Source organism: Ruditapes philippinarum, unplaced genomic scaffold (assembly GCF_026571515.1).
Source record: "Ruditapes philippinarum isolate M1 unplaced genomic scaffold, ASM2657151v2 ctg2143_1_1_1_1, whole genome shotgun sequence".
Lineage (NCBI taxonomy): Eukaryota > Metazoa > Mollusca > Bivalvia > Venerida > Veneridae > Ruditapes > Ruditapes philippinarum.
Window position 1 is genome coordinate 1 of NW_026857690.1, and position 24,058 is coordinate 24,058.

A 24,058-nucleotide genomic window follows, 5' to 3' on the forward strand; every position below is an offset into this window, starting at 1 on the left:
AATATCACAAAGTGTGGCATGAAAGTATATGAGATAGGGGGTTATAGGGTTAAAATTTGTTTAGTTAGGTAAACTGCCTCATTCCCAGTTGATATCATTTTTAAAACTATATAAAAAGGTATGTAACATGAATTTTTGTTTGTATTCACAGAAATGGATCAAGGAAGCTTTGGTTCAAACCAGCAAAGTGCTTATACTGCAGTCCCTATGGTAATGCAGTCATCATTTGTGCAGCAACCTGTCTACCATAGTTACATGCCTGGAGCACAACAAATTCAAAATGTATATAGTCCAAACCATACACTCAGGTAGGTACAGTCAGTCCTGTCATTTATGTAACTTTGTGATACAAGAACATCAACAACAGCAATACACAACTCTACTGTATAAAGTGTCTCTAATACAGTCTCGAAGATTTATTATAACTTATAGACTAATTTCATTTGATAATCATATTGAAATAGATAAATAGAACTGAAATTGACATTATATGTATTTGACAGCCAGGGATATTGTAATTTGTATATGTATATGCAGCTTTGAATTTTATTTCATTGTGCATGTTGTGTATAAAGTGTAATACATAGGCCTATAGATATAAGTTATAACATAATCCTGTTGGTAGTGCAAATGGCAAAATTTAAGAAATTGCAAAAGTCTATAGTGAGTTGCAACAGTGATGATGATGTTGTTGTTGTTGTTGTTTTCACTTGATTGTGTGTGTGTGTGGGGGGGGGGGGGGGTGGTTTCTTCGCAGTTGTCATGTTTACAAAATGCAAAAAATATGCTCTCCGTTTCGACCGGCAATCAGGTCATCATCAGACATTCTGCCATGAATGTGACGGGGCTTATTTTCACCATAACAATGCACAGCCACATCAATTCCTGTAGCACTACTTTGAAGGGCCTGCTGCATCAAGTTGTCCTTTGTGGTACTCGTCATTGTTACTGACCTTCACTTCTCGCAAGGTGGTACATGTGTTTGCCCGTGTTTCTTTTCTTTTCATCTTAAATTGTTTTTGTTTTTTGGTAATGCCTATGCCTTTGAAGTCTTTTTGATGCTGATTTTAGATATCGAAGTGGTCTTGGTGATAGGAAGTGTCCTGTTATACTTCGGACCTTTTTCTCAACAGAAACTTGCAGTGAATTGTTTATCTGGAGAGTTTTTGAAGCTAAGCTGCCAACAACAAAAAACTTTATTTCATGAAAATCTGTTTTCTATTTCTGAAGATATGTTATAATTTGTAATGCCATTTTTTTATCTAAAATTCTGTTGGCCGAGCCTGATTTTCCGCAAAGTGGTCACCCTTTAAGAAATGCTCCTGTATCAATGAAAATCTGTTTTCTATTTCTGAAGATATGTTATAATTTGTAATGCCATTTTTTTATCTAAAATTCTGTTGGCCGAGCCTGATTTTCCGCAAAGTGGTCACCCTTTAAGAAATGCTCCTGTATCAATGTGAAATGTAAGATACATTGATTTCTTGATTAGTATTACTTGTTCAACATAAAATTACCAAAAAATGTGTGTAAATGTTCTTTTAAATGAAATTTTATGTTCATTTAGGTGTCACCCCAGTACAGAATTAGACCCAGCCCGTTGTAGTCAAGAAAGTAGTTCTTTTAAATTTTGAAAATGTTAAATTTTTAAAACCTTTTGATATTAAAATTTTTATGCCAATACATTTTAACTTATTTTTGGTATTTGAAAAAATATAATTATTTTAATAACTTTGGAAACAAATCCAAAATGACCTGATAGTATCTCCATTCAATGGACTCCACTAAGATTCATAGCAATGAAATTGTCCTTATTTGTGGAGTATAGATATACCAACGGTTGTACCTGTAATAATCTGAACATTTAAGATCTCTGTTTTCATTGCTGCAGCAATCTGTCTTGCAATGGTAGGCATACTTGTGTAGAGTTTGTTTCCATAAAATAAGATGAGCCACTGTATCGATTGAATAATTATCAAACTGACTTTATATAATAATCCTCCCAGGGTATTTAAATGGGAATATTTTATCTGATTAAGGTACAATTTAATGGTGTGAAAGGTTTTAAAACAGACAAATTACAGGGATCAGATTCTTAGGTAAACTTGACACACACATAAAAAGTCCTTTTATATAAGGAAAATGTTGGGCTGACTGAAACAAGGTCAGATAAGAATGGAGTCATTGAATTCAGTGGGTCCTTCATACAGTCTGAACTGTAGTTGCAAGATTTGATTTGGTCAATGTTTCTCCTTTATAATTTTTCACCATGCACTCATGATGCACTCAACACAGGTGTAACTGTTGCTGGATAGTTCCATTGCCTGTTTAAGATGGCAAAAAGAAGTTCTACTGCTTGTGAAAATACTGTTTTTGAAGCTCACATAAAGAAATGAAATTACAACTTAAAATAGAATGAACAGATTTCTTCTTTTTAAGTTATTGCTTTAAATGTTTTACAAATATTTCAGGTCCGATGTATATCAGCATCACGCCCAGTTACAGTCAGTGGCACCTCAGACTGCAAGTCCTCAAGGATTGATGTTTTTGTCAAATATACCCCCTCCTTTTACCCAAGTGCCCCCGGTATTAACATAAGTATAATTTAAAAATTATAATCTACAAGTATTCAATAGATATAAGATCTTTAAGAATAAAATGATTTAGATGAAATTTAATGGTTAATAAAAGATGCCACAAGAATACTCAATCGACATTTTATGAATTACATTATGTAAAATTATTAAGTAATCTTATTTGTCAGATATGTTGTGCTCTTATTTAATGTCTGGCGTGTTTTACAATTTCTATTGCAGAAATATGTTTGAAATTTATAAATACTTAGGCCAATGTTACTAGTTTTTGAACCCATCTTTTTTAACCCATGTAATAAAGTATATTTTCATAGATTTATTGACTATAAATTCATTATTACAGCGAGGTCAAGCAATATATTACCCTCCCACTCCCCCTCAGCAGTATATGTCCGCTGCCCAACAACCAGACACCGCATACCTACCTGCAAGTTTACCCCCTTTGATACCTCATCATCCTCATGAAAACTTGAGTATACCACCTTCCTCAGTGGCAGCACAATGGTCGGTAGCTGCGTCACCACCATCACCCTTCAGATTGCCTGTAACACCAAGAAGGTATTTTGTATTATTTAGATGATTCTATAATCTGATATATCACCAACAACATTGTATTAGAATTAAGTCAATATGACAGCATTTTATAATTATCTACACTAAATGGGAGAATATTTTCTCTTTATTATTTAAAACATGAGAGTACTTTTGCAGACCTACTTTTCTAGCAGGGCAACTTCCCAATATAACAAAACAGTTATTAGTTTAAACAATTCTTAAACTAGAATCTCTTTACATAATCTTTTCAACATCAGAAAACTTGATGTTCTTTTTCCTGTATGATATAAATTTTGCCCTTATAACTTTCAACACTTCAACTTTCAGGGTTGTCATTCTAAAAACTTCAAAACTTAGAAAGCACTTTTGTTGTATGTGATAAAACCAAAAATGACTGCCTAAAATTCAAAACACACATTCTCAGAATTTTTTTAATGGCAACACAGCTTATACTGCAGTCACTTATTTTCTGTTTTCAGTAGCCCCCTGCCAATCAGCTTTACACCAACTGTGATACCTTCTCGTCTGAAATTACTTGCAGAGCATTATGCAGTATCTAAGAATGGTAGGACATTGTATGATATCATCTTTTTCCATGTAAATTTATATTTTTGAGACAAAAATCTTGAAAACACTTAAGATAATTTATTTACTAAATGAATTCTAATTTTAAAGAAGAGAAAAGTAACAGTATAATTGTATTGAGCAAGTATTTAAGAAGAAAGCAGAGTAAGAGTTAAACTATATTTTAACGCATCATGTCAGGTGTTTAGTTATTCCTGCGAGCATTTAATGGGCAAGGTGACATTCCCCTAGTGTTGGCAGATTACCACACATCATTTTTTGTGCTACAACAGGAATTTTTAAATAGTTGCTATTTCATCTGTCCGTCTGTTTATCCATTCATCAGTCCATCAAGCTGCTTTATTTAATTTACATCTCGCCAACTATTTTGTGCAAAAATTCATTTAAACTTGATTGATTCATTTCCAACAAAGAACAGCAGCATATATTAACAGTGTGTTCTGGTTAAATTATTTCTCTAACAATCAGAGAGCATTGCCTTTTGATTTCTTTTCATCTGACATACTTGTACAGACCATATTTCAGGTACTTTGGAATTCATGAAAACTCAATGCAATGCATCTACATGTACATACTAAATAAAGATGTACATATTATTAGGGCTGTCATTGATGGACAATTTTGTATCGATATATCAAGAGACAAATATCAACAATATATCGACTTTAACAGTAGATACAATGAAAAACCTTTAAATGTGTGTTGTAAATTGGAATCATGGTGTTATGCATGCTTGTATTAGACTATAAATACTATAAACTAACAGAAAGTTTCTTTTTTTCTGTTATTTTTGTCACTGACAATTGAAAACAAAGTTTAAAGTTCAAGAAAACTGGAAAAAAGTGACTTCTCTTATTAGGCAAAATTGAGAGGTATAATTTACTAACAGAAATAAATAAATTTTAGCTTGTATCGATATTTGAAAATGTGTACATTTTGTATTGATATTGTATCGGATGATGAATATTGATGATATATGGATATTGTGATATTCAATGACAGCCCTACATATTATTGTTTTGTTCAATTAAATATAACCAAGCTATAATCAATTATGTATCTTACATAGTCTTATGTAGGGAGAAATTAGGGTGACAGAATCATTATGCAATATCTAGTCTATGACTTGTAACTAAATGATGCAGAATGACTTAAGATACTTCATGCTCATACGAACATATCAATCAGATTTTGAATATTAGGTATGTACATTTGTAATTATATATTCAATTTATTAGAAACCATATTATTGATTGATTATGATGTTAGAAAAATGTTTTATTTAATGATTTTTTTACTGATTACAGAAAAATCAAACACTTCATCCGACATGTCCATGAAAAGTTCCTCTCAACACGGAATTAAAGTAAGAAATTCAGTGACTGCAACAACAGCAGATTCAACTAAGTCAGTTATCTCACCATCCTCTGGTCCAAATTTTCCAAAGTTATTATCAGCTGATAGAGGGATTGATATCAAAAATAGTGAAGATGAAAACAGTAAAACTGATATACAAAATCTAGTTGATTACTATGTTAATAAACATGTTGGTTTAAGTCATCCAAAAGTTGTGGATAACGGTCAAGTTAAACAAATGGACAAAAGTGAAACGGAAGCATCTTCTAAAGATAATCTCAACAACAACAATAATGCAGCTGAAAGTGATACCAGTGATCTTAAGAAAGGTCTCAAGTTTCCATACAAACTTGAGGAAAATTCAAATGTCAGCAGTAATGTGATGAAGAAAAACAGTGATGTGCTTAACTGGTTGTCAAAATCAGAAAGTGAACCTGGTGAAGGTTATCCAGATACTTTGGTAGAGGAACTCAGCAATGAAAGTGTATTGAAAGAGGTTAATGGTGATGTAACATTGGCAACAGGAGAACAGGAGAGACATCATTGCCCCAAGCTTGATGTCAGAAAGAATTCTGTTGATTCATTAAAGTCGGAAGTAGCACTTGTCAATGAATATGTGGCTACTAATGATAATTACGCAGCGAAAAAGATAAACAATTTCTTTGAAGCTGGTTCTGATGTTGTTATAGAAGAGCATGAATTATTATTGCAAAATATGACAGATGATTTTAGCGAATACAGTCAAGATAATATTCTGATCGAGGACAATGGTGGTATCAGATCAGATATTGTTCATGAAGCTAAAGAAAACATTCTACATGTGAAGAAGGGAAAAGATGATTCGGATGATTTTGAGAAATTCTTTTTTAAAGTGACTGCATCAAGACATGGGATATCCATTTCAAGTCCTGAGAAAGAGCCTGATGTAGGTAATGGTGAGGTTCCAAATAGCTCTCAGTCTCTGAAAACTGTAAATGATATAAGCAGTGTTGAGGGTTCACAGAGTGATGTTGGGGATGCATTTAAGTTGAAGGCTTCTCAAAGTGGAATCATAGTGCAAGATCCCAGAGAGAGGGCAGAATTTTCCACAGACAGTGATGCTGAGCTAGACCAGTCTTACAGAGATAGGGCAAATTTGCAAAGAAAAAGACATATGTCAACCCCAGTTCCATCTAATATAAAACTTGATCCAAAAATACCAGAATTTAAACCTAGGTCAAGGAAGAGGGCAGTATCATGTGGACTGAGAGCTGAGGCAATTTCTGAAGTGGATCATAAGAAGGAAATTGACTCGACTATAAGAGCTGATGCACCTGCCTTTGTACCAATTTGGAAAACAACTGACCCAAAGAAAAATAATGACATTATTCCATCGGAACAAAAAGAACAGAAACAAGAAAGTACAGCTCAAATTGACAATACACCATTGTCAAAAGAGTCAGCATCTAACACAACCGTGGCAATTCAAGCTCAACCTGATACTTCTGATGTTAATGTAGAAACTGTTAAAATAGTTACAAAAGAATCCAGCACAGTTACATGCACTTGTGAATGTAGAGATGTTAGTGTTAACACTGTTACTGATGCAGAAATAGATGGTGAAAATGAGGTTGTTAAAAGATCATCAAGAAGATTCTCCAGTAAAGCAACTAATACAGATATGTCCAACAAGAGGACGATTGGAACACAGCATTCTACAAAAGAGAAAGTAAAGCCACAAATGAATGATCAGGACACTATGACAGAATTATTGCCAGAGTTAGGTGAAGGCTGTGGAGGACCTTGTTTAGATGTTTTAGGAGCGGCACAGATACTGCAGAAACAGGCTGTTCTGATGAAAAGTATTGGGCAGATTCAGGTTTGTTAATTTTCTTTTTCATGTGACAGTGAGTGTTTATGTCTGTATATATAAATATGTGTTGATGTGTGTAGATTTATCATTTTCATGAGACTAACTCAAGTGTGATTTTTTTTTTTTTTTAGCAAACCATAACAGACCAAAACAAAAAGCACAGAAAGTATCTGTTTTCAAACATTCTTTTATAATAATTTCATTTGAATTTAGAAACCACACATAATTTAATAAACTGGGTGTTGTTACAATTTACAATGTTTTCAGTAATATAGATGAAATTCAGCACTTGATTTTCCTGCATATAGTAACATCATTCAGATAATCAACACAAAAAAGATTAACATTGTTATAATTGTAACCAGGTGAAAAAAATAATATTCATTACCATTTATTTATAGAATGAGATGAAAGAATCAGAAGTGACAGAGGGAAAATTTCAAATAAAAGACAATGTTCTTAAGTTTGTTCTGGATGTAATTGGACTGTTCACTGAAAGGTAAGCTGTGCTGATTTTTTTTTAAGTCTGCTTTAGTTGGGGATGATCTATTGCTTAACACGTGATTCCTATTTCAATATTCTAAAATGAATAACAAACAGATCTTTGTCAGATGTGCACTGATGTGCAGGTTGGCCTAACTATACTGGCAGGTAACCTCTGCTGTTAGCACTTTTGAGAGTTAAGTACTTCATTACTAGGTATCCAGAATTTTGTAATTTTATGCTAATACATGGTTTATTTGTGATTTCAACAGGAAAATGTCGGGTTACTATATATGTTAAATGGCTGTTCCAAAAGGTGTTGATTCTTATAATTTATATAGGTTATTTAATGTTTATGTATAAAGGGAATGATTAACTTAGAAGTAAACAAAGAGACCAGTCCAACCTTAATTTCTGAATTTTGAGCAAAAATCCTCAATCCTTAATGCTATTTGTCAGATGCCGAAAATTCTGTAAAAAAAATACCCTCCAAACACATTTGTATTCACATTCAGTTATTGGTTTAACTATGATTGTGGTGCTTTCAGAGTTGAACCTTGCAAGTTGAAGAATGAGATAGAGAGAAAACTCCAGGTGTTTGTAGATGAATCATTAATTCATGCAAAGGTATGTATAAATGCACATGTTGATGGTAAAATTGGATAAAAATAGAAAAATGTTTCTTTACATATTTTGAATTTCTGTTCGTAAATCCAGTTTCTCACCAAAGTAATAACAACAAGTTATTAAAAGTGCTATTTACACAAGTCATCACCTTATTGCAGTAACAGGTTAACTCCTATTAAATTTAATAGGAGATAACCTGTTACTGTACTAAGGTGACAAAGTGTTTTATTTTAAAACTTAGATTGTGAATTGTTTTCTATGAAGCATTAATAAATAATGTCAAAGATATTTTTTACTTAATACAAAATCAATGTAATTAGTAATTTAGATGTTATGTTTAGGCGAATAACAATACATGTTTATGGATAAGTCCAGTTATAATACACTTCAACATTTTACTACAATAATGACATATTTTTATCTTTAAAAAATATTTGATGTACTTTACTTTGTCATTTATCCGTATTTTATTAACTAAATCTTAAGTACATGTATTATCAAACAGACATTTCTTTATGGTGGCATTCAAAGGAATCTCTGCATAATTATGTACTTGTGTTAGATGCATGTGTCAAAATGTTCAATGTTTTCAGGGTGGATGAATTTGCAGTCAACATACAAACATGTAATGATATATAAGGTTGTGTCAAACTTGCCGTGTTTTGTTGCTATGGAAACAGTGTATGCTTTATAGTGTAGATGTTTTTGCTATTGTACATGGACTTCAATCACAATATATGCTTCATTGGTTGAACACCTCTAAATACTTCCTTTCTCTATATAACTGCTTTTGATAGATATATAAAAATTTTATTTATAGTGTAACAATTATTTGCTTTTTTCCTGTAACAAAGAACACATTGTGTAATCATTTAAAAATAATAATAAGCACTAAAGATAATTTAGATTAAATTGAACTGGATTTTTTTTCATGGAGGGGGTGGGGGGCTCCCAGGGAAATGGATAAAAGTCCTCTGATCTAAAATTGACAAAGTCTTCCCATTTTACAGTTTAGAGCTATAAAAAACATTTCACAAACATAGGTTGTTCTGCCTGTATCGCTAACCCAAAATGATTCCATACTTCTGACTTAAATGTTCTGCCCTTAAGGTAACTGAAAATACATTAAATTTTCTTTTTGGGAAACTGCTATGGCAAAAGCTGTATAAAGCATTCAGCTGGGGTGAAAAACAAAACACACTTATTGAAGAATTCTGACTTTTTCTTACAAGTGATCTAGGATCATCATGGATTTATTTTTGGGGTCCCTACTTTATCCATAAGATATACTTGGTTTTGGTCGATATAAAAATTATATCTTATAAAACAAGAAATATTACATGAACATGATATCTATCTATTACTAACTTTGGATGAGTGATTTGTGATTAATAATGCTCTTATTTACAAGTTTAGTAATTCTTAGATGTAACATATCCTTTTCTTTTTATTTGCCTTTATAATTCTGACGTCACTGTCATTTGGCAAAAAAAATATCCTTTTTTTTGTAATAATTCTATGCTAAAATAATATTTGCAACCAGCATCCTACATAATATTATATGCTTTTATAGAACCAGTTATATTTCTATTCTCCTTGAAAATTTCCTGTATGATAAACAGTTTGCAGGTTTTTCTTTCCATATTTCGTTATTCTTTCATACATTCTTACATGTACAGTTTCTTGAAGCATCTTCTTTTATCAGCTTATATCTTAGACATTAGAATTTAAAAGTACAATCTTTTGAAAAGCTTCACCAATTCATAAGGTCAGGGGTTTAGATATTGTGTGTGTTGCATTTTCTAATGAAAGTGTTGTTTGTTCACCTTCTGTTTAACATTGGCTCCACACTGGTGGTTAACACAGTTGATTTTTTTTAGATATAGGTAGAACCTTGAAAAATCTTTTCAGTATTAAGGCCTAGAGCTTAGATATTGGGGGATACATCTACCAAATATGTTTAAATCATGACCCTGATGGGCACTTGATATAACTTTGTGTCATGTAGGAAATTAAAAAAAGTTCTCTTGATAACTGGAAGTCCTAGAACTTAGATATTTTGTGTTTATTTGTGTCTATTTAAATCACAACCTTGGGGGTCACACAGGGGTGGGGCCTATTTTATATAGACTTACTTCAGGAGAATCTTTAAAAATCTATATTTTTTTTAAATGACAAGTCGAGTTAAGATATATGATGCATGGTTATGTCAGATTTACTTCTATTTAGTTTACTTAAAGACAATAGATGTTAAGTGGGTAAAAATGATTGCTGTCTTGTTTCTCTTAGTGAAGTCATGTCAATGATTTGGTAAAAGCAATATTGTGGTGGTGGCAATCATTTCTATGACCCATTTCCTTGATTTACAAAATTTTAGTTATAGATTGCTTAAATATATCTATTATAGCAATAAGTCTGTTAATGTTTAGATATATGAAAGAAGATAATGGCTGTTGACATTTGTTTTTCTATGACAATTTGATGAGATAATGCATGAAATGGTATTATCCTTCTTTACTAAGTCTGTTAATACGATGAAATAAAAAACATAAACCACTAGCTTAAAAAATGCTTTTCAGATCTATTTATATGTTAAAAATGCCCATTTAATAACAACAAAAAATCAAACTCAAGGGCAGATAACTCGAAAACAAGGTCAGTTACCCACAACTGCTTTTCTCTTTAAATGTTTCTATTATAATACTCTGGTATCATGCAGGGTTTGAATAAATTATACATGGAGTAAACAGTATTCATTCTGCTATATGTCTATATGTCACTATAGCATATGCCTTAAGTAAATAAAATAGTAAATGAAGTATTTGTAGAAATTTTTACTGTCAGTTAAACAAATTTAGCAGGATGAATATTTAAGGAATCACTGTATTTGTTGTGGCTTAGTAATCCTTGTTGTAAACATTATATAGGCAGATAGATAAAATGCTTGTAGTTTTCTTACACCAGAGGTTTGCAGTTATATTTCATAGCATAAAATTTTATGAAAATAAGTAATAATTATAAGTAATACATGTATGTCTTTTTCAAATTTTACACAAGTATAAACTGAATTGCAGATACCGTTTAAAAACATGCTATACTTTTATTTAATATTCTGTAACTGTTATAATTTAAAGTGTTAACATTTTATTGACTTTGTTTAAATATTTTAAAATTGGTAAATATTTAAGATTACCTGCTTGTGTTGTATTTCAGTCAGTTTCCGTGGATACAGTTTCCTCCAGTCAACCAGGTGATATAGGTGAAGGTCTACCAGACGTCTCCAGTCATCTACCTGGGATACATGAAACAGAAATAGGAATACACAATGGTACCAGTCTAGACTCACAAGAAATTGGAAGTGCATCTAGAACCAGCCCAGAGACACAAAATGTTAGTGGTGTATCTAGAACCAGTCCTGAAAAGCAAAAATATTAGCAGTGTATCTAGGATTAATCCAGAAACTCAAGAATATAAACGGTATATCTACAACCAGTCCAGAGATGGTTTGATAGTAGTAGGGCATTTTGAACTAGTCCAGACACAAAAGATATAAGTATTGTATCTAGAAGCAGTCTAGAGGCACAAGATATAAACAGTGTATCTAGAACTGGTTCAGAGATGCCAGATATTAGTGGTGTATCAAAAACCAGTCCAGAGACGCAAGATGTCAGTGAGATATCTAGAAGCAGTCCAGACACAAAAGATGTAAGCAATGCAGCTAAAACTAGTCCAGATACACAATATATTAGCAGTGTCTCTAAAACCAGTACAGACAAACAAGGAATCAGTAGAATATCTAGTACCTGTCTAAGCATTCCAATGAGTGAGGTATGTATGATGGATTTTTCTTTGTTTACATTTGGTTTTAAGTTGCATTGAATTTTCAGTTGTTACTAGTGAAGGAATTTCTGAGTATTCGTTGCTAGTTGACTTGTGCTGTTAAAAGCAGAAACAGAAAATTTCACTCAGCTGCTTGTAATTACAAATAAAATTTAAGAGAACTTGATGCAGGACAAGTAGAATAATGTTGCCTGCACATTGGATTAAGAAGCGAGTTACTTTGAAATTATTTTTCGATGCCTGAAAAGATTCATTATCACATTTTATCATATGTTTCAGCAGGCAAAGATAAGTTTCCAAATAACCCCATTGGTCAATTACAGGATATAATTATTTGAAAATAATATAAAACTATTTTTTAACAAAACTGAAGTTATAATAAAGTTTATTTTTAATCACTTATGCATGTACCATCTTCTGTTTTGTGAAAAAAGTGTAAGTTTTGGATAAATTAGGGCCTGAGGTATGCTTCTAATTCCTTTATTATACAGAATATTTACCATTTAGTATTTATAAATTTCAGAAGAAAACTCCAAAGGAGGTTGGTTTTATGGAAATTGAAGATGATACGGATGAAGATGATGATGATGATGCTAATGAAACTGTAATATCAGTAGATAAAGTAGAAGATGTTACTGTGAATAGTGTGAATAAGGAAACAGAAGATAAACAAATATTGAAGGTAATATCATACATGATGAGACTCAGAAAAGTTGAATGATACGGATGGATACAAAACTTTCAATCAGTTAATCTCTGACATTTCTGGATTTATATGATGGGCTTTGCACTGCTTAATAATTGGAACAGTCCATCAGAACTTTAAGGGATTTTAGTATAGAAATACTGAAATTAATTAACCAATAGTATACAATTGTATTTCCTGGTCAGAATGCATTTCCCGGTCCGGCATAAACTTGTCATGGAAAAAGGTTGTTCCTTTTTTTCAGCATGTTCAATTAAAACTCTTTATACTTTTAAAAAAATCTGGCAGTGGTATTTTTTTACTTAATTGGTAAAGGACTTAGCCTTTGATTAGGGGAAATTATTCTCACAGTAATTGGGCTTTTTTGGAAGTAAAAAGGCTTTGTGGTTTAAGGTTTTTCAATATTTCCAAAAAAAAATCCATTGGAAAAAAGGCTTTTTTATAGACTGCTGTTACATTAATGAAAAATCAGTCCCAGGAGAATTTAATTAGAAGTTTTTCCTTTTATTTTAGGCAGGAAAAAATTGTCTGCGAGTTTCAATTAAAAAATTTATATTTTGGATCTAAATTAAACATGGTTCGGAAATTTCAGAATGTTTGCTTAGTTTAATTTTGCAAAGATTTAACCTGGGTGGTTGGTAAAAAAAAAAAAAGAAAAAACATTAAAGTGTTCGAAATGTTAAAATGTTTAAACTTCCCAAATGAGATTTATATTCTTTAAAGGAAGAAACATAAAGGGGTTTAAGAACCTGAAGAAAAGCGCAGGGGAAATATTTAAATATATATAGATAAAATAAAACCTTTAGGGGTTTTAAAAAAAGGGGAAAAGAAAGTTTGAAAGAGATTTTAAAACGAAAAACATGATGGGTAATTTTAAAATTTTTACACCAAAGCTAAAAAACAGAAAAGGGAATAAAATTTGGAAATACCTGCTATTTCTGAGAACTCTGAAGATATGGCAAAAGCAAGTAAGGAGATGCAGATGGATGAGCTAGGTGACAGAGTAACAGGAAAGTTAAACCCTTCTCTTGAGAAGACTCTCTTTGACAAAAAAGTAGAGGAGTTTCTAGAATATTCAATCAAGGAAGTTGGGGACAATAAAAGTAATGTGAAGTTTGAAACTTCAAAAGATGACTTACCTGATGTTTACACCAATTCTGAAGTGGTTCTAAAAAGTAACAACATGCCTGATGAAAATTGTGCAATGATAAAAATGATCTCGGAGAAAATGAGTGCAGAATATGGTCTAAAACCGGATAACAAGGGTGATGCAAGTAATATAGTAGACAGTACAAAAGAAGATAGTGGAAAAAGTAGTGATATCAAAGAAAGGTCAGCAGTTACTTCATCAATATCTACTGAGTCCTCCAAATCTGAGACGAATCTGAGTCAAGCAGAAGTATTTAAGTCACCACCAGGTCTGGGAGGGCCAGACTCTTGCTTGTATAGCAAAGTGATTGAAAAGAAATCAACAAATGAACCTGTTGTAGGGATGCAGAATGACCAGGTTGTTAGCTTTACTCCTCCTGTTGCTGGGATACCATTTATACATCCATTCATAGATCCAGGAATATACCAGGCTGTGGAAGCACAGCTGAAAATGTTATACCCTGAAATAGCTTCTAACCCAGCAATTTTAACACAAGTTGCAATTCAACAGACTTGTATTCTACAGATGTGCCTAAATTCTCAAACTGGTGATGTAAACCAAGCACATGGGAATGTTAATCAAGTGGAGAGAGGAGTAAGTATGAAGAAATTCATTATACAGTGTATATAATTTTATGGCTATGCCTCTGATATTGAAAATAGACCATTTGAAGACTTGTGAGGCTATCTTACTTAAATGTGTGTCTGCATTACACTTTGATTTAAGTTTTATCTGCATCTTGTTGTAAAACATCATCTTCTCAACCACTAAAGATATTTGCTTATAACTTCAACATGTCTTTGTGATCATAATAGGCGGTCACTGTCCAATGCCCACAACTATAACATAGATTTTGTCAGAATTATGGCTCTTTTTGAACTTACAAAAATTCTTTGTTAAAATTTTAACATGCAACATCAATTTTCAAAACTACTCAAGATATGTACTCCAAACTTAATATGTGAATTATACATGATTAGCATAGTATTCTTGTGAAACTGTTAAGAAATGTTGGTATGTATGTTTGGATGATATCTGAATTATATGTTTGTCATATATTATTTAATTCTATATGTATATTAAGTATATTTTGACAATTTGCCAATGCAATACATATAATACAGCATTAAAATAGTGTTGATAATGAAAATAGAGTTATCTAATATTTACTTTGACAATTTTGTCTAGACTGACCAGTGTTCTTTACCAGATGGCCAGCCTCTAAGATTACCTGGGAAACCTACATTACATGAACAAGGGGGACTACCAACTCCGTCATCTGATGTGCAAAAGGGACAAACAATACCTACATTAGACAAGCAATTGAGACAGCCAATTTCACAATCAGATATGCAAAAAGGGCAGTCAATACCTACATTAGACAGACAATTGAAACAGCCAATTTCACAATCAGATATGCAAAAGGGACCACCAATTTCTACATTAGACAAGCAATTGAGACAGCCAATTTCACAATCAGATATGCTAAAAGGGCAGTCAATACCTACATTAGACAGACAATTGAAACAGCCAATTTCACAATCAGATTTGCAAAAGGGACCACCAATTTCTACATTAGACAAGCAATTGAGACAGCCAATTTCACAATCAGATGTGCATAAAAATCAGCCAATACCTTCATCAGACTGGCAAGGGAGACAAACATTCCCTCCATCAGCTACAAGGAGAACCCCAATATCTTCCATGGATAGACAAGGGGAACAAGAATTACCCCCTTCAGATAGGCAAAGAAAACAAATCAGTGGTAAATACATACAGGAACCCCACAATTACCCCAACAGTCCCCAAAAAGAAAAACTGGGATGAATTAAAGATAATGCCCCCAGGGTTCACTTTTTCACCCATAAACCCTTTTAACCTAAATTTTGGTTAAAAAATGGAGGAATAAAAGCTTCCACTAACTTTTCTGCCCTTCAAAGAGGAAGGTTTTAAATTTAAACTTAAAAAAAAAATTTAAAAAATCAGAGAGGGCCCCCCTTGTAAAACAAACCCAAAACTAGGGTTTTTGGGAAAATTAAATTAAAAGAAAAGATTTTTTATTTTTATACTTTTCTTTTAAAAAATGTGGGGCAAAACATGATTTAAATTTTTTCTGTAAAAACAACAACAAAAATATTAAAGTTTGGGTTGGGAAAATTACAAAGACAGCACAATAATTTTTTGTGTTTTATTTATTTTTTAAAAAAAATTTCTTCATGCCCAAAATCTTTAAAAAAAGTTTTCAGTTTCCCCCACTCCTTTTTTAAAGAAATTGCCTTTTCACATGTTTCCCAATTTTTTAAATATAGAATTGTTCTGTTTTCAAAAAAATTGGTTTTGATAGTCAATTTTTTTAAATGTTTTTACATATAAATTAAAGTAATAGTATTTTAAAATTTATTCCATTTCCCCCTGTCCCTAAACAAAAAAATTCAGTGACTTTAAACTCTGTGGAAATTTTAATTTAAAAATAGATTAAAAACCAAACTTACAAAACAAATACTGCGATTTTGGCAAGGGGGGTTTTTTTTAATTTTGTGTAAAATTTCCCTTTTTTTAATTCACAATCTCCAAGGGATTTTTTTTCGGGTTTTTAAATTTTTTTTTTAATTTTTGCCCCTTTGGGTTTTTTTAACCCATTTTTAAGTAGTTTTTAATTTTAAGAAACCCCTCTGTTTAAAATACATTTACTTCCTACAATTTTTTTAAAAAATTTTTAAAATAAAATCAAACCCAAAACATATTCCCCAGGGGTTTTTTCCCATTTTTTTGACTGGAAAATGGGCACCTTGTTTTATTTTAAACTTTTTTTTGGTTTTATTTGAAAATAAAAAGGGGAAAGGGGAAACAGAGAGAGAGGGGCTTTTTACGAAATTTTTCCCCAACCAAAAATTTTAAATTTTTCCCTTTTTTGGGAAAAAAAAACAAATTTAAAATTTTAAAAAAAATGAATAATTTTTTTTGACAATTTTTTTCTAACCCATAAAACAGGGCCCCAAGGTTTACCTGGAGATTGGCAAAACCCAAAAATTTTACAAAAAAAGGGCTGCCCAAATTTATCAAAAGATACACCCAGGGGAAAACCAACCAATTTTCCCCCAAAATAAAAAAATGAGACAAAACAATTTCTTTCCCAAAGGGCGAAAGAAACCACCAAAATTTCCCCCTCAGGAAACAAGGGGAAAAAACTTATTTCCCCCCTCAGAATACACAAGGGAGACAACCAAAATTATTCCATTGAACACACAGAGGGAGACAAACAAATTCTTCAGAGCAGACCCAAACAAAGGAAACAAGCAACATCTTTAGAATAGAAAGAGAACAAAATGACTCCTTTTCAATTTTCCTCAAAAGACCCCCAAAAATTATCCTTTGTGTTGTCAAATGAAATGGGATGAAAGTTGATGATTATCACGCAACTTTCAACATTTTAAACAGAAAGGATGTAACACAACGATCACTATGGCTAACAAAGAGAATAAAAACAAGCCAACCCAACAAACTTTTGTTCCCTCCTGTAAAAGAAGGTAATAAGGGTTTTTTTCATACATACTGGTAAAGCCTACAAGACGGAGAGGAAAATTTTAAATTTCTAAAAAAAAAGGGCTCCTAAGAGGTAACTGTTTAAAAACTGGGGGTAAAAAAACCGGGGAAGGGCGCCCTTTCCCTTTTTTCCCCCAATGTTTTCCCAAACCCCCAAATCGGTTTTTCCCAAAAAACTAAAACCCCGCTTGCCACCCGGTGTGGGTTTTTTTCCCTTTCCTTGATTTTCGGAAAAAATGAAAAAAATAGGGAACCTTTTTTTTCCCCCAAGTAAAATGGAAAAACAAAATACCAAAAATGGTAAAATTTTACGTAAAAACCCCCTCGCCAAAAAAAAGGGGAAAATTTTTAATTTAAAGGCCCTAAAAGCTTTCTGGGGGGGTTTTAAAATGGGTTTTTTAGCAGGGTAAAAAGTTTAAAAAGGGCCCGGTAACAAGGCCTCTGCCTTTTTTTTAAATAAAACAACCAAAAATTAAAATTAGGTTTTAAATTTATTTTTTTTGGGAAAAAATTTTAAAAAACCAGAAAAAAATTTCTTTAAAAACGGATTTTTTCATATTTTTGATGAACCTTAACCGGAAAAAATGACTATTTAGGGAAATAATTTATTCAAAAAGGATAAAAGGTGGTGGGGAAGACCCCAAAAATGGGAAGGGTTTTTCTTTAAAAGGGGGGGAAATTTTCCCTTTTTTACCTTTTGGGGTTTTAAAAAGTATTTTCTTCTTTGCAAAATTTGGGAAACCTTAAAATGGGTTTTTTTGTTTAAACCCCAAAACAATTCATAATTTTAAAGGTTTTTTAATTACAATTCAAAAAATTTTTCCCTTTTTTTAAAACTTCGAACCCTTTCCCCCCGCCTTTTGGGGCCTCAAAAAGTAAAAATTCAGGCCTTAAATTTCCCCCAAACATGGGTCGTTAAAAATTTTAAAAAAAGGGCCAAAATTTTTGGGGGCCCCCAAAAAATTCAAAGGGTTTTTCCAAAGGGGATTTTTCCCCTTTTTAAAAGTTTTGGGGGGGGTTGGGGGGGCCCGGAAGTTTCCCCGCCCCCCCCCCGCCAAAAAAATTTGGATTTTTCAGGTTAAATATGGCCCCAAATCGGGCTTGGGTTCTATAAAGGTGCCCTTTCCTGTAATAATTTAGGGAAAGGAGCACCTTTACCTCAATTTAGGAAAAACGCGGAAAAAGTGATTTCCCAAATTTTTTGGGCCCCGGGTGCTTAAAAAAAACCCAAACTTCAAACAAAACATTTTTTTTAAACAGTTTCTTTTTTAAATTTTTTTTTTCAAACAAGTTTAATTGTTTAAGAGTTTTTCAAAGAAAAAAATTTTTTACTAAAGGAAAATAAAGGGATTATTTTTAAAAGTAGTGGGAAAATAGGGGCCCCATTTACCGGGCTTGGCGGGATAACAACTTTGTTAAAGGGTTTTGCAAAACCCAACAAAAACAAATAAGAATTTGAATGGGAACTTTAAAAACCCCTTATTTGGGGGAAAGGGAGATCACAGAACCCCTTAAAACTTTTAAATTTAGAATTTAAGTACTATCAATTTTTTAATCTTGGGCCCTATAAATTTTAAAGTAAAAAATTTTATAGGGCAAAAATAAAAAAAAGCGGCCCTTGTAGCAAAGAGCAACCAAAAAAAGGGGCCAAAAAAAAAAAACCCAGCAATTTTTACCAAAACCCCACATCAAACTACTGGGTTTAAAAAAAAAAGGCAGCAGAAAAAATTTTAAAAATTTGAAAGAAAAGGGGGGACGAACAGGAAGAAATTTAAAAAAGCCAAAAGGGAAAAAATGAACCCCTTTAAAAAAATTTAAAAATTTAAAAATTCAAAAAATCAGTCGGTGACAATTTAATTTATTTTTTAAAAAATTATAACCCGTTAATTTTTCCTTTAAAACAATTTTAAATGGGGTAACCTAATTTTTTTCTCAAAAAATTTCTTTGTAACATTAAATTTTTTACCAGTTGTTTTGGGGTGTCTGTAACCAAAATTTAAATTTAAATGATTTTTTTGATTTTTGGTACATTTTCTACCAGCGAACTTCCTCTTGGGTGCAGTTTCAAATTTGTATTGTCCAGGTCAGTGAGGCTTAAAATAGACTTTCATATTATTCTAAGTTTAGGGTGAGAATTTCGCATTTTTTTTTCACTAGCAAATTTTTGCAAGTTGCTTTCTAATGAACTTGCAGAATGTAAAATGAACTTGTCAATGACATTTAGTGGGCGTTTGTTTCATCAAATTATACATAATTTACAATTTTTGCTTGACATCTGTGATTTGGTCCCAATGTGTCCAATTATATTATTCACTAGGTTAACAATGGCCAGTTATTCAGGGAAAATTCAAAAAGATGATGTTTTAAAATATAAAGTTAGCAGGATTAATCTTTACCTGACCAAGTGATTCTAGAATAGAGAGAAAAAAATCTATCAAATATCTCTTTTTTAGCTAAAAAATCTTTTTTTCTCAGTTTCATAAATTTTGACAATAAAAGCAAAATAATCTGAACTACATGAAAAGATGGATGTTTTAGGGAAGTCAGACTTTTCAAAATTTTGGTTTTCTGTGTTATGGCATTACCATTAATTCATTATAGACAGGAAATCATTGATGCTATACAAAAGATCCGTAAAGAACAAGGAACTTTGAGTGGGATGAGCATGGAGCTAATCTTGGAGAAAGCTGAAGGATTTTTGAAACCAGGAAAGAAAAAGGTAAAATTGGCAGCCCCCTTTCATGATAATTTAACAGAAATTTAAACCAAAAAAAATATTTTTTAAACCCGTGGTAGTTTAAGGATTTTAAAGTGTTTTTTTTGAGGGAAAAAATTTCCCCCCCAAAATTTTTGGCCCGACGCAAAAACAATAGGAAAAACTACGGGAATTTAAAATTTTTTTCGGTTTTCCCCCGCTTAACCTAGGGTTTAAAAAAAAACTTTCAGTTACAGCCTTTGAAAAAAAAACGCAAACCCCCAAAAATATATTGTGAAGGAAATGCAAAAGTGAAGCTTTTTGCAAAAAAATTTTTACCAGCATTAGCCGGGGAAAAAAAAACATTTTCGAGTTTTGGGAAAAACATTTTTTTGCCCCTCCCACTGGTTTCCAAAACAGGGCCAAAATTGGGAAATTTTTTTTAAAGGTTTAGGAAACTTTTTCCCCCCAAGGCTTATTTTAAGATTGATGATTCATACTTGCATAGTCTACTTACTTGCCTGAAATAATGCCAAAGGGATGTCTGTCTGACGTATTTCTTCATGAGTAATTTTGTACAAAATGTTTAGTAAAAAACCCCACAAAAAAACAAACATGATGTTGGGAATTTCCCTGTCCAAAGTGGGATTTTAACCACAATGGTGTTAGTCTGAAAAGTAAATTGTAAGCACATGAAGGACAACTGATAACATTTTATTTTCATTAATTTAATTATAATTCTGACCATGGCTGGTGTAAGATTGACTGTATATAATATGAGAATGTATGGGACTCAATTTTTAGGGCTTACAAGGCAAAAGACTATTACTTGAATTGTAGCTGATTGTCAGTTGTTTATTATATAACAGGAAAAGGAACAAAATGTAATGTTGGAAATTTTGTAAACTGGAAAATATTTCAGTATGAAGGTCAGATGCCCTTGAAGGGGATAGGACTTTTTGGTTGTGCAATCAAATGAATGATCATGAATTTATACACACTTGTTAAAGCAGTAGATTTGTAAATCATCAGGTATTTTTCTTGCATAATAATCATGCACATAATGACATTATTGTATTTTGTAGATCCCTGGTTTAGTGTATGAAAAGAAGAAACCCAACACTTTACCACCCAGAATGCAACAGCAGCAGCTACAACAACAACAGCAACATATATCACAGAAACAACAAGCAACTAAACAACCAGTAAGTTTACTGGAGCTGAAACTTCCTCCGAGGAAATCTGCCTCTATAGGTTTTCTTAAAATGGATATACCTCCCAGGATGAAGTACAACGGTGCTGTAAGTCAGTTAGTTGATCTGTATTTTGTATTGATGGGTTGCTCTAATTGTTAAGATAGCATTTGATTGATTCATTCAGTGTCTCTTGTATGGCTAAAAATGTTTTGTAGATGATATTTTATGTTTTAAAAAATGTTTTATGTAGATGATTTAAAGAATAGACATGTACCAATTAAATAAACATTAAAAAAAATTCATCCATTCTTTTTAGAGGCATATTTGATTTATTATTATGCAAATTTATTGAAGTCATATAAACCCTTAAAACTCATAATTGTTTTAAAAGAACATTTTCCACCTTATAGTTGGATGGCAAAAGTGAAGTTAAGTATATAAACTGTTACAAACCGTATTTGATAATTATATTTCAATATACTGGTATTAATATTTTCATTTTATAGTTGGACACATGTTTGAATACATATGAGGAAGATATGTGTGTTATTTGTCATGATCCACTATCCTCAGAAGTTGTCAAAGAACTTGATTGTAAACATGTGTTTCATGCACAGGTAAGACTCTTATATTTTACGTTTCCATCCTAAGGTCAATAATCAGGGTCTTAATGACCAAGCGTGATATTCCGGTCACTCTGTTATTCATGTTTGTTTGGATTCACATTGTTCAAACTTCCTTGTAGGAAAGAGAGCTTTTATACAAAACATTCTAGTATTTAATATAACCATCACACTTTATCATGTATTATTACTTAAAATCAATGATTATATCTCCGCCAAAAGTTCTTTTTAAAGACAGCTGACATAAATGTTCATATTTTGAGGTCTAACCTCTATTCACAGTCTTGTTAGCCATTCCAATGTTCTACTGCTGCAGGGGAAGCTAGCTATCCTTCAAATTAACTTGTTTAATTTTATAACTAGCTGTTGACATTGCTGTATCATTTGTATATTGCGTGTTTATGTATATTTCAGTGTATAGGGCAGTGGGTGGAGAAAGAAAGAACATGCCCAACATGTAGACAACATGCCCTCTTCCCAGAGGAATTTCCTAGACTAGGAAAATAGAACCAGCTGTATATAACATCATATATGCTTGAATGTGATAGAGGCACTAAATGTGTTAGAAGAATGTTTGTTTAGTTGACCAAGATAAATATAGCACTCAAAATTATTTTTTTAAAAGGAAGAAAACTTACTATAGTCTGTCCCATCAAATTTGAATATTCCATTTTTTATTTAATATAATAGTAAAATCATTTAAATTAACATCATGTTAACCCTGACGTCAATATCCCTAGGCATGTTTTTCATTTTTTTCATAAATTCAATAATATAGTCAAAATGTTAAAATAATAGTTTTTTCCCGTTGACTTACGTTGTAACCTGACGTGACGTCCATTTCAAAATGGCGGCGCCCATATAGACGTCATTTAGGGTTCGTCTCACAATTAGCATGAAATATACTCGGTAATTATAAAAATTTGATTATTCTGTTTAACTTACTAATCAATAGCAAAATGTTATCATTAAAATGAAAAATGATAACAAAGTTGGTGTCAAAAAGGCAATTTTACTAGCAAACCATTATTTAAAATAATCAAAATCTTTGAAGTGAAAACATCAGTAACCGCTAAATATAAATTCAAACACACAAAGATTTATATAATTACCATAATACACTGCCGTATTTTATATTCTTTTAAAGAGAAAAAGACCAATGAAGTGATTTGATTAGATAGCTTTTCAATCAAGCATATCTTGAATACAGCAACGCGTCGTAGGGAAACGGGAACACTAGCTAGAAGACTATAAAAATGGTTTTCTTCGCTAATTAATGTTTAAGTTACATAATTATGTAGTTGTCTGAATTCGTATCACGTCTATTCAAAAATAATTAAATTGACCAGGTTCGATGGGATACAAAAATAAGTTACCCTTCTTATTTCGGGTGCGATGTCCGTGCGATAAAACTTTTTCGAAGCTTTCAACTTTCACAACAAGAAATCGCCAACAAATACTACATTATCATGCAAATCTGACAAGAAATATATAAAAAGGAGAACTAATTCACTATAAAAAAACTCGCGTTCGAGGAAAATGTAAATAATAAGAATATAATATCATGCTTTCTAGTTTGAGAAATCAAACGCAGACCTATGCACTTTAACTCGTAAATACAGATTTAACTTTCCGTCCCACCTGGGATGTACGTATCGTATGTTCCAGGTCCCACAATTTAACAAAATGTCCAGAAATATCGGCAGTTATTTGATATTATTAAGAATATGTTTGAATTGGAGCATTCAATAAGCGACAATAAGTGTTTTTCTTTCTTTCTTTTTTTGTAGATTCAAAGTGTTACATATCATCATTTAATTATGTTAATATGAAGGGGAGATCGAGTCAAAAAGAAACACCGAGCGACGTCCTCAATAATTTTAGCCTTCCTAAAATTTGAAAATATTCAGTGAAAAAAAAAACAAAAACAATAGCATATTTTTCGCGGGAGAAAAATACCGCGTATTGTATATTTTATAGCTAAAAGAGTAGAATTTACTGACGTCCTGAATAACGAGATGATATGTAGGGAAATCATTTCTGAGAAATATATGAAATAGTTTAAAAGCATATTTAATAAAAACGAAGGTTATATGTGAATTAATGGAAGAAGTATTGTACTGTCAAATTGTTAAGTCTGTTTTAAATTATTCAAATCATTAATGTTATCAAAAGTTTTATTGTTAATATATGAATTGAAGGTGTAATTTTAACAGTTAAATTGCAAAATCTGGGTATACAAAAATTATCTTA

The 24,058-nt window shown here is 31.9% G+C and overlaps 4 protein-coding genes across 5 annotated transcripts; all 4 read left to right on the forward strand.

Moving 5' to 3' along the window:
- Window positions 1–151: 151 nt before the first annotated feature.
- Window positions 152–11,880, forward strand: LOC132750588 (uncharacterized). Of its 2 annotated transcripts, none has more exons than XM_060740595.1 (8): window positions 152–308; window positions 2,472–2,586; window positions 2,938–3,152; window positions 3,629–3,714; window positions 5,042–6,948; window positions 7,344–7,441; window positions 7,974–8,052; window positions 11,266–11,880. In XM_060740595.1, exons 1-8 carry the CDS (start codon window positions 154–156, stop codon window positions 11,485–11,487), a joined length of 2,877 nt encoding a protein of 958 aa, XP_060596578.1. In that variant the 5' UTR covers window positions 152–153; the 3' UTR covers window positions 11,488–11,880. The 2 variants fall into 2 exon arrangements, with proteins under 2 accessions (XP_060596578.1, XP_060596579.1); XM_060740596.1 differs by lacking the exon at window positions 11,266–11,880 and adding an exon at window positions 8,646–8,867.
- On the forward strand, window positions 11,671–12,613 carry LOC132750597 (uncharacterized). The gene is made up of 2 exons (XM_060740610.1): window positions 11,671–11,880; window positions 12,416–12,613. The coding sequence occupies exons 1-2, from the start codon at window positions 11,671–11,673 to the stop codon at window positions 12,611–12,613; spliced, it is 408 nt and encodes a 135-aa protein (XP_060596593.1).
- A 907-nt stretch (window positions 12,614–13,520) lies between these two features.
- LOC132750584 (uncharacterized) lies at window positions 13,521–15,575 on the forward strand. The gene is made up of 2 exons (XM_060740590.1): window positions 13,521–14,342; window positions 14,937–15,575. The coding sequence occupies exons 1-2, from the start codon at window positions 13,554–13,556 to the stop codon at window positions 15,573–15,575; spliced, it is 1,428 nt and encodes a 475-aa protein (XP_060596573.1). The 5' UTR covers window positions 13,521–13,553.
- Window positions 15,576–17,210: 1,635 nt separating this feature from the next.
- On the forward strand, window positions 17,211–22,439 carry LOC132750585 (E3 ubiquitin-protein ligase DZIP3-like). The gene is made up of 5 exons (XM_060740591.1): window positions 17,211–17,275; window positions 19,893–20,010; window positions 21,072–21,287; window positions 21,689–21,799; window positions 22,220–22,439. Exons 1-5 carry the CDS (start codon window positions 17,211–17,213, stop codon window positions 22,310–22,312), a joined length of 603 nt encoding a protein of 200 aa, XP_060596574.1. The 3' UTR covers window positions 22,313–22,439.
- Window positions 22,440–24,058: the final 1,619 nt, after the last annotated feature.